This window comes from Plodia interpunctella, chromosome 6 (genome assembly GCF_027563975.2).
Source record: "Plodia interpunctella isolate USDA-ARS_2022_Savannah chromosome 6, ilPloInte3.2, whole genome shotgun sequence".
Lineage (NCBI taxonomy): Eukaryota > Metazoa > Arthropoda > Insecta > Lepidoptera > Pyralidae > Plodia > Plodia interpunctella.
Window position 1 is genome coordinate 3,364,367 of NC_071299.1, and position 15,225 is coordinate 3,379,591.

At 34.4% G+C, this 15,225-nt stretch overlaps 1 protein-coding gene and 1 long non-coding RNA gene across 6 annotated transcripts in view; both read right to left on the reverse strand.

Moving 5' to 3' along the window:
• The window catches only part of RhoGAP100F (Rho GTPase activating protein at 100F), a 43,341-nt gene extending 38,416 nt beyond the window's left edge, over positions 1-4,925 (reverse strand). For all 5 annotated transcript variants that reach the window (XM_053747072.2, XM_053747070.2, XM_064436040.1 and 2 more), the window contains exon 1: positions 4,742-4,925. In XM_053747072.2, the coding sequence (XP_053603047.1) occupies positions 4,742-4,828 (87 nt within the window). In that variant the 5' untranslated portion in view covers positions 4,829-4,925. The remainder of the gene's footprint in view (positions 1-4,741) is intronic.
• Positions 4,926-12,036: 7,111 nt separating this feature from the next.
• On the reverse strand, positions 12,037-13,301 carry LOC128671007 (uncharacterized). The gene is made up of 2 exons (XR_008404806.1): positions 13,023-13,301; positions 12,037-12,229 (listed from the first exon to the last, which is right to left on the reverse strand). It is a non-coding gene; the product is annotated as an uncharacterized LOC128671007 (long non-coding RNA).
• Between the last annotated feature and the right edge of the window lie 1,924 nt (positions 13,302-15,225).

Here is a 15,225-nt window from a genome sequence, read left to right on the forward strand (position 1 = left end):
GACGTCATCGCTGCATGGCACTTGCCGTCAATGTGTTAATTATACGAGAACTGTTAAACTGATAATGTGTTTATTAGTTGGTTAATAGTTATTAGATTCTCTCTCTCGTACGCAGACTTGATGACGTGAAGCCCAGGATCCGCTAAAAATTAACCTTTAAATTTTTAAGTTTTATTCCGTATTTTTACAACTGGCCGCCTGCCTGCGATTTCTTAAATCGTTATTCAATTAAACAACTCAAAAATATCTTGCAAGAAACTTCTAAGTCTAATAGATAAATGGAGAAAGCGGTCTTCTATCGTAACTATATATGATAGATAAACAAAAAGAAAAAAAACATACCCGATATTTGCATTTAATGGAAATATTTTTAAATTACTGCACCATTTTTGTAATATGGCGAATGTGAAAGATGTTTAATTCCACAAAGCAAACAAGACTTTAATGGCCTATGTTTCATCAGACGAAACAAAAGAAAAATAGAGCTGCTAAAACCGCAGACAGAAAATAAACAAGAGCAAAATAAATTAGTTTGCTTTTTAGTGTTAATCAAACACAGTTTCATGTAAGCGTCGGTAGTGGTGTCGGTACATGTATATCAACCAAATTTACTTATGGACTGGTACAGAACCAATGCGTAATGCGTACCGATGCATGTATATTGTATGGAATTGTCACGCGCGTAGGCACGCTTACGCATCACAGCCAGCCCCAGCCCAGACATAAACTCACACTGTTTTTTTTTAATATTAAATCTTTATTCGCCAACAACTGTCACACATTCGATCTGCATATAATATTTTATCTTGGACTAGAAACTAAACCTTTACTTATGGGAAATTTTTTGAAGAGATTGTATTCGAGTAATTTTATATTGATTCGGCTTCACAGAAATTAATTTAAAAATTCAAGGAATATGAAACTCTATACTCGCAAGAGTTTATCACAATTCACAGTACATAAATAAGGGTTTATGTTTAAATGCACTCTTAATTTAACTTTTACATTCCTTAATAAAGTTTATTTCAATGTAAGAATTTACTCGCTCTCTTTTTACCTACGATTATATGTTAATAATATGTAAAAATAATCCCTACTGAGGTTTTATAAATTGCTATAATATAATCAAGCCACCTTACTATATGTGGAGATAATAACGAAAATTTCCAACAAAATTTTGGTAGCTTGTTGTATTGACTACGTCGCAGATGCTAAAAACATTTTTCTACACATTCCGCGTTTTGTATTGCGGTTGACGGTGAAAATCAACTGCTCTCTGAATAATGGAACTATGTGAAACTGGTTGTAATATTAATACGGCAAGGGTTTTCACATTGTTTGAAAGTACATTAATATATCTGACAGAATGTAAACCCAATGAAACGCGGGTTCATAATTACGGTACTTACAATGTGTCAACGCTTGTGAAATTTATACAAATGAGGATCCTAAATTTGAATTGATTTATGTAATATCTATATATATCCAATAAAAACTAATGTAAAAGTTAAATATATTGACTATTCTAACCATAAGTATATTACGATTAATCGAGTTTTGTAATAAAAGATAAATATCTATTGACGGCAATATTTTTCTGATTTACATCTAATCATATACTTTTTTCCATGTGTTATAATAAAAAGTTGTATGGGGCTTGTGTGACAACACAAGTCAATAAGCGTATTAGACATAGATAAAAGAAAAATAAGGTTTGAGATCTATCCTACTAATATTGTAAATGCGAAAGTTTGTGAGGATGTATGAGTGTAAGTTTGTTACCCTTTCACGCAAAATCTGCTGGATGTATCGTTATGAAATTTGGTACATGGGAAGAATAATAAAAGGTAGAATATAACCTGAAATAATGGATGGGATCATTTTTATCTTAAAATTACCACGGGAGCAAAGCCCCCTAGGCGCAGCTAATACATATTATGACATGAAAGACATGTCAATGTCAAAACGTCAAAAACAGGTACTGCCACTCTCGCGTAACAACATCGCAGACAAAAATGTATAATGTGTTGCCATAAAAATCGTAACTTTTATAATTTAAATATAATTTGTTCTCCCTAAAATGTCTCGTAATTTGTCGTAGCTAAGATTGAAGATTTGAAGATAGGATCAAAGACTACTAGATTTGAGACAAGGATGGGACTCGTAAATCAAGGAAGTGATGACGTCGTCATATATTTTTTTTATCTATGACATCGCCCAAGTTGCGGGATTGCCCAAGTTGGAGGAGAAAGAAACTGAAATGGCTAGAGTGCATTAGAAGAAGTTTATATCCTGTAGTGGACGTAATATACGAAAAAGAAGGAAAAGTTATAACAGTTAATTGAACGATCGACACAATAATAACACGAAAAGACCATTAACATTTAACATGCACTAAATGAGAGGGAGGAAAAACCTGTAGTTTGTTTATAAATAAACTCCTTGTCGTGGACTGAGCATACACCCCATTTATCATGATTGACCTATATAACATCACATGCATAAATAATAAATAGACTTTTGAGGTATACTGTAAGCGCACCAATCCAAATAGCACCAAAGCGGAGCACACTTTCGGTTCCATTTAGGACACCAATCAACATATTTTCTTATGTTTTAAGTATTCCTCAGCTCATAGTTTCGCGCAAGAACGTTTCTATTATATCAAGTAATATTATTTTAAATATCTGAACTGAAGATAATTCAAAATTGATACGCCATAATGATCTAGTTATAACATATGACTTATCAAATAAACGGATGTCTGTCTGTGGTATCATAGTTTCCAAATTTACATTTTTTTTTCTGGATAGTGATATAATAGAAAGTGTTAGCCAGCAAACTATGGTGTCTAAATATCACATTGTACGTTACCGAGAAAATATCATCAAATGAGTATATTATATATATGATATAACATAATTGCAGTATCGTCCACAACCAGAAATGTATGGCCGACTGTACCACAAGATAAAGTAGTTATAGAAGTCTTAAAGTATAAGGAGTCACGGAAAAGGCTTTGCAAGTCCGCATCAAAAGAACCGCGGATCTAAGACGAATGGCGTAAATGAGATAAGCAGCGGCGGAGCTATCGCGGAGCTAACAATATCACGCACCCGGGCTGCGTGATATTGTTAGGGGCCGATTACAACAATTACAACAATGACTTTATTTTTTATAAATATAATAAAAATGTTTGGACACAGATTGAAGTAGCCCAAAGTAAGATCTAAATTTGTGATAAGGATACTCTCAACGATATATTTTATAACATGTACCTACATATAAACGTATAAGACCCATATCATTACCGATATTGACCTGACCGGACATCGAACCACCTCTAGATTAACAGACTAGCACTCCGTTGTATATGCCACAGAGGTTGACTAATGACATCGAAATTTGTTTGATAAAACGAAAAAGTACTGTGTTTAAGTTTTATTAAAAGATGATTGATGATTTTCTTATAATAAAACTGAAACAGCTTAACTGTAGGGGCCCAGATCTTTCTTACTACAGGGCAATGACTACTTAGATACGCAGAGATAGGCAATGATAAATGCCTTCTGACTGATGATTGGATGCCCCACGCTTAGGGAATAACGAGCCCCGAGGGATATACACAGAGATTGGAGGAAAATGCCGATGTTTGTTGAAATTTTGCTGGTATTTTTAGAATTGTTTTCGAATTTTATCGTCACTATTGCAATAGGCCTGTCTAGTGGACTTTTTTTTTATTTTAGTAGTAATTTTGGGAATTTGTTTGTATTTAGGTTGCGATGTAATCAGTTTACATGTTACGTTACGAGATGAGTTTAAATATTAAACATCACTTGAAACCAATATCTTTAGACTAATTAACTTTAAATTCCTTAATGATTTTTTATTTCAATAAACTGATAATTTCATTCTTTTCACGCTTTATCGACCCTGTCAAGTATGAAGCCAAAACTATGTATAAAAGCTATAATATGGTGAACTACTTAAAGGAAAATCAAATTGTTTCAGTTATTAAATAAAAGTACATGCTTAATAGATACACTCGTTGATATTGATCTATTATTTATACTTTTTAATTAAAATTACATCAATTGGCCATTTATGTTGAATCAATGACAAATTTTTTTTTTACATTTATTATTGCCGCTAAAATATCAGACAAAATGGCGAACTAGGACAAGTATCTTATCGAAATGTAATCCAAATATCATATTTTGTGTTGCTAATCAGAAAATAGTATAATTGTAATACTTATAAATACTCATTTAACCTTCGATAGTAGAGAGAGATAGAGTAAGACAACAATCATTATCATTTATAGGACAATTGTCCTCTCTGCTTTCCTTTAAATTCCGCTGCGATTAATTAAACTCGTTTTTTATATCTATAGTAGTGTAGTTAGAACCCTCAGTCCCTACTATTGAACATGTATAACTTTAAATATTCTTGCGCTACGATCACAGACCTCTCAGCCTTGGCTACGATAAAGCTACGAAGCTTAGGTGCTACGAATTCGTAGCAAACTCGTAGCGCGTAGAGGGTATACGACGACAGTTACAGTTACGGGAAACGTTATCATATTTCTGAGAATCAGGGTATATTCAGATAGAAATACGAGTCTAATCATGCACGTTGCAGACATAAGGGTTTCCACGAGGAGCGAGTGGGGTCGTCGAACGGCGTCGGCGTCCCGGCCGGGAGGGGCGACGGTTTCGGCGCGCGGTATCGATCGGCCTACCTTCCTGCGGCCGCAGCACAACATCCTCCGAGCGCGCGACTGTCCGCCCGGCGAAGACTTCAACCTGGCCAGTTTTCGCCACTGCATGGGTAAGGTTAGCGCGGCGCCTGGGGAAGCGGCCGCGGGGCCGGTAGGACGCGCATCGCGACGCCGCGACCGAAGCGGCTGGCGCGTGCGAGCCTCGCTCGCCAAGTGCCCGCCGCCCGCCCACGCCTGCGCACAACCTAACCCCCCCCACCCCTCTAACTACCCCTCTTACTTCTCGATTAATAATTCCGGCTACGCTGCCAGTGCGTATGTGGGTTAGTTTTTTGGCGATCGATGCGATTATTCGGTCTGTATGGGCGAAGGCTTCCGCCAGACGGCCGCGGTGCAGCAGACGACCTAATAATTGCCTTTGACATCGCCCGTTAAGAGGGGTCTGACAGTAGCTGGACGTGCTTCAGTTCTAGCATTGGAATTCATCATTGTAGTTGTGAGGTTTTTTTAAGCCCCTTTAACTGACTATGACGAAATTGTAAACACAAATATAGTCCTGGCGCTTTATAAACCGGGAATGAGGTCAGATGGCAGAGAAAGTCGACCTAACTTCTGTACCCTCCATTTATATTTAGCAAATTACTGATCATCTAAGTTTCCAATGTTTTGAGATCTTTCCGAGACAAGGAAAGATTCCATTATTATCTTTAAATGTATACCATACAATTGTTCTGACAAAAGCTCGTAATATGTTTTTGATTTATCCAAACTTACGCAATTAAAATAGGATTAAGTTTAACTAGAACTAATAAACCTACCAACTTCCCAATTAGTCGTGAAATATTTAATAAGCTCCAATTACTCTAATTAAATAGAGTAAGGGACAAAAGCTTTTTGGGCGTTAAAGGTCGTAGGTATGCGCGGAGGCCGCAACCGCCAAAACCACATGTGGGTAGGTCCTCGAGCTTTTGATAGCGAAAGCTTTACGAGTAAATTAATGGGATTCCAACGAGCTTTCCTTCAAAGCAAATTGATATTAAACGTGGTGTCGCTTTTAACAACCTTACTTATAGTGACATTGTGTATTCACACCCTTTTATAAACTTTTGAAATAATATGCCTCAGTCCGCTGTCTACAAAACTCACCGAAATTAAACGTAAATACGTTTAATTTCGGCGAGAATTATAGATATATTTATTTTAAACTCAGTTTTAATTACTTTTTTTATTCTTTGTTGAGTATACATAAGTTAGTGGACAGCCACCACATTTAGAGGTTATATTCCATTGTTATATATTGTTTATTGTGGTTGTCTCATAGAATGACATTGTTGTTGTGTAAAAAATGGATTTAATGGTGATTTTTTTGTAAGACGAAGGTGATTTTTTTTGTAAGACGTTAAAAATGTAGCAGATAGAAATAGAAGAGAAATAATATGATTTAATTAATAAGGGCATTCAGATCTACAAAGCCAACATTCTTCTATTATGTTCAATAAAATACACATAACGATTTTCTTTAGCAATATTACAATATTCGCCATCGCATTCTCCCTTTCAAGCACTAGCTGATTTCATTTTTCCATCACCAGAAAGAAGTGGCACATATAGACAACCACTGTGCTGGAAAATTGTGGTGGTCATGTGGCACGAGTAAAATTTGAACCTGGGACCTTTCGATTATAAACAAGTTGTAACAAACGTAGAATCTTGTAGAACCTTTAAAAATGTATGTACTCTTAAGTTACACAGTATAATGTATTTTGACTATCACTTATCTCATTTCATTGCAATGTTTTATTCTATGGTGGGTGGATGTTAAAGGTCACTTTTAATCTGAGCCGTGCGTGGGCTCTTAGAAAATATTGTAATTTGGATAACAGGGAAAATGTGTAATAATAAATAGGGATTGTTACTTACTAAGTAGGCACTTTTGGCGCACAACAAACTAAAAGTTTTTAAACACATCTAAATACGACTAGTGGCCAGTGTTAAAAGTTAAAACTAGTAGCAATACCTACCCAACAAGTGATAGATATTTCTTGCTTGTTAATTTTGTGGTACAAGTATTTTTGAAAATAATTAGGCCGCTAATAATATCTATGTATATTATTTTATTTTACTTTGAGTAATAATGTCTTCCGAGGGAACGGTTAGTAAGTATTAAATAATGATGAAAAATCAATGATCTAATGATTGCTGAACTACAAATTAACTGGTCAAAAAGAGGCTATATATATACGAGCATTTTGTTGAAATAAACAAATCTGCATAAAGCTCGGATCCTAATTCTCATATTGCGTGCTCGCCCGCCAAAATTTATTGCGCCAATTAAGTCGTGTTATTTCTATTTTGTTCTTCCTGTTCTTGCGAACTTGTGAAAGTACATAGGTATATGACCTACAAGCTGCGCCCCGGGGGTTCGATCCCTTAGGAATTTTGGCACAAAAAGTACCTTAAGTGTTATTCCAGGTTATAACAACTTTCAACCAAATCCGTGTACCAAATTTCATAACAATACGTCTAGTATATTTTGCGTGAATGAGTATAAAACATACACACATACATCCTCCCAAACTTTCGCCGCATTTATAACATTAGTAGGCTAATGTAGCCTTTTTCCGCCCACCCGCTCACCACCAACACACGCGTTTGCTTCGTGTTTCTCAAATCTCACAAAACATACCTCTGTAGCCTAATGGTCGTTATGACTACTACACAGGAGGTCCCGGGTTTGATACGCCTGATGGATGATGATATTTTTATGATTGACCTGGGTCTTAATGCTAAAAGCATTATTTACAGACAACTATTGACTTATTTATTTCTTACATGCTTACAATAAAACCCTCATGTCGACAACTAAGCAAATACGCAGAATTGATAATTTGACTTAATGATTGTACGTAGGAGCAAAATAAGAAAAATATATAAATTGCTATCAATGCGACAAATGACTCTGAAAGAAAAGAAAGAAAGAAATAAATAAAGAAAAACAATTTATTTGATCAGAACTAAATCAGCCTTATAAATTACAATATTACACAAATCCAACTTGGTTCCGCTCAGCTTAATACCTGGTTACAGGCCGCGACGATGGTCTTCCGTGGGTGCTCTATAAAAATAATTAAGTCTCTAGGTAAAGCCAAGCCAAGTTCAAGGTTCCTTTATTTATCAATAAAGGAAATAATAGTTAGATTATATAATATAATATAATTTGGCTGACCTAGCTATCAACGCATAATTAAGTACTATGTTTAAAGAATGTTCAACAGTCGGTCACATAAAATCTAATTACCTAATATCGATATGAAAATCGCAGAAAGAACCTTAAACTTGGTGTTACCTATATATTTCATTATTTTTATTGAGACAAACAGTTTCATCGAGACTTGGCTGTTTTTTACAGAACGCCTTTGTTATCACAGAGACAAATACGTCATTGATGGCTCAATTTGTCATTAAGTTATACATTAGTAGGAGGTAGGAAAGTGTTTTTCTTTATATTTTATAATTTACTTCAATTATGTTTACTTTACTTGCCATTGTACGGTTTTAGATACGTACGTCGCGCAAAATCTGCTAGGCCATTACTAGACGGATTTTGATGAATTTTTTAAACGATCACAATACATGCATTAGGATTTAAGTTATTAAGGAGACATAGACTTTATCAAACAATTGCGAAATATTGAAGACTTTCTTGAATAATTAAAAGTAAAGAAAGAAAAACAGGTTTTCTAATGTTTACTTTCGGTTTGCAAATTAGGTTTTGTTAACTAAATCTGTGCTGATGGTTATGCAAATGCGACATTGAACATCAAGTGTATCTTAAACGGGTATGTATTTTACATGGTTATTTACATTGCCTAATAATCAGTAAATAAAAAGAAGCAAAAAATTATTTCGCATTAATATAAAACCAATAACGTCTATAAAAATCTTCTTTATTAGGTATGTATGTCATACAGCCTTTAATTATCTGACTATAACCACTAATAAAAAACTGTAAAATAATGATATATATATTATTTTATAATCGGATAAAATGATTAAATGTTTTTATTTAAGGTTGTTTTTCAATTTTTTAGGTAAGTATAATACTATTTAGGTTGATATATTTCGACGTCAATAAGTGATGTATATCATCCTAAATTGAATAAAGAATTTTGAATTTGAATAGGTATATACTTAGGTTCGTATGCTAATTACTCGTAGTAAAGGCTACAAATATGTACCTACCTCATAATCATTAAAGTTTCTGACGTTAATTTAGATGACAAATCGTTCTTAAAATCCCATCCAGTATAAGGACTTCTTCTTCTCATTTAAGAGCTCTGCTCTTGTCGATGGAGTTTACGCCACACCTCACCACCCTCGGCTTTGCTTTTTAGGTCTCGGTACATACGACACAACACCTGCCGTCTCTTTCAATTAGCTTGCTCTCTTACTCGGTCTCCCTGGACCTCTTCTTTCTTTCATTTCGTTACCGTATAAGTACCTACCTACATGACGAAAATATTTCACAGATAGGTACTTAAAAAGGTTAATATTTGTTACACAAGTTGATTGAGTATAGCGTCTAAATCTAAATACCTAAGTAAGTACATAATATTTATCAATTTCATAGAATTTCATCCGGTTGGCTGAGATAACATTTGAATTAGAATTTAATTGCTTTGAAATAGTTATAAATTGTTTTTGTTCGGCATCGTGTGAATGTCTGTACTAAAGCCGATTACACACAGGCAGAACAGACTATTTTCAATTGTTGATTATTTGAGATCAAGAGCATTAGATAAAGGTCTACGTGAAATTAAAATAATTATATCTAATCTAGCACCTAGGTATTTTAATTAAGTGATTATAAAGTGTGTTTTCGTATTTTCTTTACTTTTCATGAAAAATTATGATCAAGAATGTATAATAATACATTGAGATAATATTGTACTGATTGGCTTATATTTACGTTGGTAAATTGTTGGTAAATCAGAAAGACTTTTATTTTTCAATCCGTCGTTTATTATGTAGACATCTATATACTAAAGTGTACTCGTGATATGGCTACACACTTGAATGAATTTGAATAAAAAAATAACTTTTGCTATTAAATATAGAGACGACAGTGCACAGAAACTCGTGTAAAGTAGGGATAAACTTATTCGTAGCGTATAAACTTGTCATGCGGTCGACTGTATTTGACATAATGTTCAAATAGTCCGTGTGCATTTAGCTTAACAGTTACATCCTTTAGTTTTTCTCAGCGCGTGATTCAAGAAGAGTCATCGTCATCACTATGGCATCATTGTGTTTCCTTTAACAAGCTACCTAGTTATAACTTGATTAATCGGATAGATATTTGTTGTTTCAATACGTAATTGTGCTACTTAGTCACGTATTATCCTTAGATACATATTATAAAACAAAGTCTGTCTGTTTGCGATAAACTCAAAAACCACATTTTTTTTCATGCGGTTTTCACCAATCATCACACATCACACTATCTATACTCTATAGATCACTATCACTACCGAAACCTTGCTCAGGTTGATACCTGAGCAAGGTTTCAAGTGTGTAATTTATTATGTTTTTACACGAGCGAAGCTGGGATGGGCCATTAGTACTAGATAGGTACAAGTGGATCCTACAGGGAATACTTAGTTACTGTACTTAACTTAAATTAAGAAAAATTTTATCTTTCTACTAAATCTGTCGACCTAATCTAAAAAATAACTTTGCTTTGATAAATGTTGAACTTAATTAGATTATTATTAACTAGAATTACTTTTAAACACACAATGTAGGTTCTTAAACGGATTATGATATCCCTTAATTAACCAGTGCCAAAATCTCCAAGTCGAGCTCGAAGCAAACACTACCATACCATCCTTTTATTATTCACTATACCGTAATAATCGTAAATCTTGTCAAAAAAGTTTAAAAATTAATTTATAAATAGGGATCGTTGTCTGACACGTAATCATCTAAAGCCGTCGAGTGTTTATGAATGATTTATGGACAGCTCTCGACACAGGCATTCGTTTTAGTGTCCCTGAAAGTGCCTGGGTTGCACCAGCAGTCGCAGTAGTGGATCCTGTAGGTGTGGGCGCTAGGCCGGGGGCAAATCACCTCGAAACTACAATCGGGCCCCGGGTCGTACTCCCCAGAGGGGCACTCCGCTGAAATTCAAACAGATTTGTTCATTTCAAGGTACAAGTTTAAAGTAAATAACTAGGTAAAAAAAAACTCAAGAGTTAAAATAAATCATCCACTGAATACAGGTTTGATAAAATAATTTTCAGTTCTATTTTCTGGACAGACCGCATCCGTTTTTTCCGCCGATTTTGTTGAAATTTGGTTTAGATATATATCAAATATAGCTAATAATAAATAAGCTACCACGGGCGCACACTATTAATCAATATGTAATGTACGTAAAACTTTAATGTAGTTAACATAGGTACAACGCACGCACTGCCAAAACTTAAAGGCGTTGCCAATTGAAGTTTCGGTAGGTTGTAGGTGCTTTGGGAGGAGGATTTCCCGAAATTTCCGCTGGAACGGGATATAAAATTCTACCTATAGATACCTAAGCGCGCACGAAACCGTCACTTGATATCATTTTTATCGATAGACATAAAATTATCGAAGGAGTTTTCATTTCCGTCACTTGCACATTAAAAATACGATCCTTTCCTGATCACACACACAAAGACAAGGCCGCTAATTATCACTTACATAACAACACCAAATGCAAATAATATATTTTAAAATACTTTATTGTCACTAACCTATTACATGTGAAGCTAAAACCAAAACGATGACTAAGAAAATCATCACGCTACTGAGATGAACCGAGTTGTGTACGATGTTATCTACACTTGAATAACTAAGTATGTTCATATATTGGCGGTTTATATATAACCTTAAACTCTGCATGTGCACTTGATACTGTGGAATCGCTCGCTCCAATGACCTATTTAAGATGAAGATATTTTTGTTTTTTCTGACCCTGGTAGGTATAAGTTCGTAGTATTTTAAAATAAGTATCTTGTTGGTCGAGTTTGTTTCGGTCACGGGAAAGCGGGGAGCAATTTTGTTTTATACTTGGTAATTAGTTACGTTTAAGTAGAGGTATTAGTGTAGTGTAGAGGTATTTGGGTAACATTCTAAATATTTAAGTTTAAGTATAGGTAGGGTTTTTTTTTTAACTGTTAGAGCTTGTTTTCTTTCTATGAAATGCTTAGGTACAGTTTTATCAACTTGCCTACGGGAACCATTAGTATCGGGTAGTAAATAAAGAATACCAACAAAGCTAGGTACATAACATAATTTTTAATCAACAATCATTTAACTCAACACAAGTATTACTCTCCACCTTCCTATAAGTGCCAGGCTTGCACCAACAGTCGCAGGTGTGTTTGGGGTACACATGTGAGCTCCGTGTGGCGCACGTTGGCTCCAAGCCGCAGTGCGGGCCGGGATTATATTCGGAGCCTGTGCATTTTTCTGGAAAAAAAAATTGATAACTGTTTTCGCGCCAATGTAACTTGTAAGAATGTCGAAGCCGACATTTCAACAATTTCAACGTCAGTTTTACGCTGACTCCGAAATTTGCGTTTGCGGTGTCACGGTGGATCCAATCGGGAACACGATGAGCGAGCGAGAGAATATTTTCAGCTTGTTAGGTACAGTCAACCGCATGTCAAATTACCCTCCCTAGATCTCTATGACGCGGTAACAGTGGCGAAATTGCAATTAATTTGGGTAGCTTGATTTGCTGTCGACTGTACAGCTTCAAACTGATGGAATCAACTTCATACTAATATTATGAAAACTAACATTGTGTTGTGGCGTAGCTGCCGGAGGACTAAAGGGTTTCACCGAGGTAGGTACCACATCCATGGGTATCCATGGACCTACTTCTTTTAGAAAAAATCTGCTAACTAAAGTATAAGAATTAATCCTGGAATAGTTGAATTACCTATGGGCTATGCGGTAGCCATATTAAATTAGGTAGACCATCGAGCAATATTAAAGTTAATTAACTACGAAAAATATGTTACATACATACATATTACCTAATCCATCAATCAATTTATAACCGGAATAAGTCTAGCAACTGTCTGATTAATTCATGGATTTCATAATTACCTACCTACTCACGGAGTACCCACTAATTCCATGGATTAGGTAATTAGACCAGTTTATAGAACATCACAATATACAGTGGTATATTAATATGACCTTAGGTACCTAGGTAAAGTTATTACATTATTTTTAATAAATATTCCAATCTTACCTGCAATACTAATATTTAAAACAGAGATAATAAACAAAAACATAATCACAATATATTTCATTTTTTTAACTCGATATTGCAATGCGTATGGTACTGTGACGAGCTGCAGTTATAATAATAATATTCATCCCGACCTTTCTCACTCAGATAACAGTTGCAGTACCTACCTACACCTACCACATACCTACCTACATTTGCCCCTTTTCGAAGTGGACTAAATGAGACACATAGTAGATACTTGTAAATGGGTTTTCTTATTAGGTACATTTTATTATCGTTACTTTTTCAATGACATTTTAGGCTGTTAATTCTTCGAACAGATAAAATAACATTTTCCAATAATTTGAAAAGTCGTCATGGTATTTTTAAATGGTCTACTTAAATATTTTTCCATTGCAGAGATTTAGCTAGGTATTCTTATTTAGTTTGAGACAATGACTTATGTTTTTTTGGCAAAATTTTATGGTTTTTATTGCACTGACCCTATGTTATAATTAGATTGAGTCCTAGCACTCTATATAATTTGACGGATAAGTAAGTGTACTTTAAAATATATTTCATGCTTGACAAGATGAAGAAACTATCGATAAGGAAAAAAATAATAAAAAACATAAATCATATCATAATTGTTTTGCCCTATTTAATGAAATGAGAGTAAACTGCTTTTGCCTGAAATAAGTATTGTGTATTATCGACTATGACGGCGCGAAACCCAGTTAATGTTAAAAATATTTTAATTTTGACAACACATCTGTGATTTTACGAACCTACTGCCTGAAATTAACCGTCATTAGGATTACTGTTGTAGCCTATCAGCAATCAAGCTTAAATACAATCTAACGCCAAAATCAAGTGCCACTAATTCAATTTCAGAAATATGCACCATCCTGTTGAGTTTCATTACATCTCAAATATATTTAATTTAATGTATCAAGGTTAATTAAAATAAAATCAAAGTTTACATAACTATATATTTATTTACAAAATGTAAATTATAATTAATTGTAGCCATAATTCTTAGATAAGTACTAAACTTAAATTAAGATATTTAATATTCTATGATATACAAATTATTAAGAAGTGCTAGTTTTGTAGAGATGTCTCCAAGGGTCTTCAAGCATTGACGGATGTAAATATGCATCAATACTGCTTCGACTATCATGTCCAAAACTGCTGTTGCTATCACTCTGAAAAAGAAAACATTAAAATTTAATATTTACTCTTATAATGCTATGTTCTTTGCTTGTAGTTAGTAAATCAACAAACTATTGGATACTGAATATGTTCTTGCTAAAACCGAGGTACTTCAATGGGTTTATCAGAAGCTGCCATCAAGTCAGCCTGAGTACAGGTGTTTGGGCACTCGGGACTGATGAACAGATGAGCCATTGATATCTATAAACTCAGGAGTGGTCAAACCAACACTGTTTATTTCTATTTTCTCTACACTACTTGTTTACATTAAGTTATATGTATAGAGCTGTGACTCAGACACAGCTATCACTGGTCTCAAGCCAACTTATTATTATTATTATATGTGGTATATTACGACATGCATGAGGGATGAAACAAAAACAACACTTGACATATGCCATTAAATACATACCCCATAGCTCCCATAGCTGTTATTTCTTTGAGAATTATTACTCCATCTATTATTGGAACCCCGCCTGTGGCCGTTTTGAAACCTGTTGTTTTGATATCGTTGATTTTGGTTCCTTTGGCCCTGGGCCTGCCATCTTCCATGGACTGGAGTACTCTGATTTAATGGTATAAAATCGTCAGACATTATGTTCCACAAATCTCAATTTATAAAACTTGAAAATTTTGTTATACAATTTATTTATATTATACAGAAACCACAACAAATCTAATCAACAAACACAAGCATAAATGACTTTAGTGAAGTTTCATCCATTATAACGACAATACGACACTATATGATTATAAATAAAAAGTACTATGTGATATGAAACGACGATAACAGACAGGTGTAGTGTTGTCTACAGATACATAATAGATTCACATTTGATTCATGGAAGCTCGATTGTTGTCTATCGATTTGACAATAGATTGAAAATTGATTTTAGAAACAAAACAGAAATTAGCACAATGCATTCGAGAAGCATTGAAACTGCTGACAGAAAGTTAATTGTGTTTCACATCTATATATAATTATATATATATTATATATTATTATATA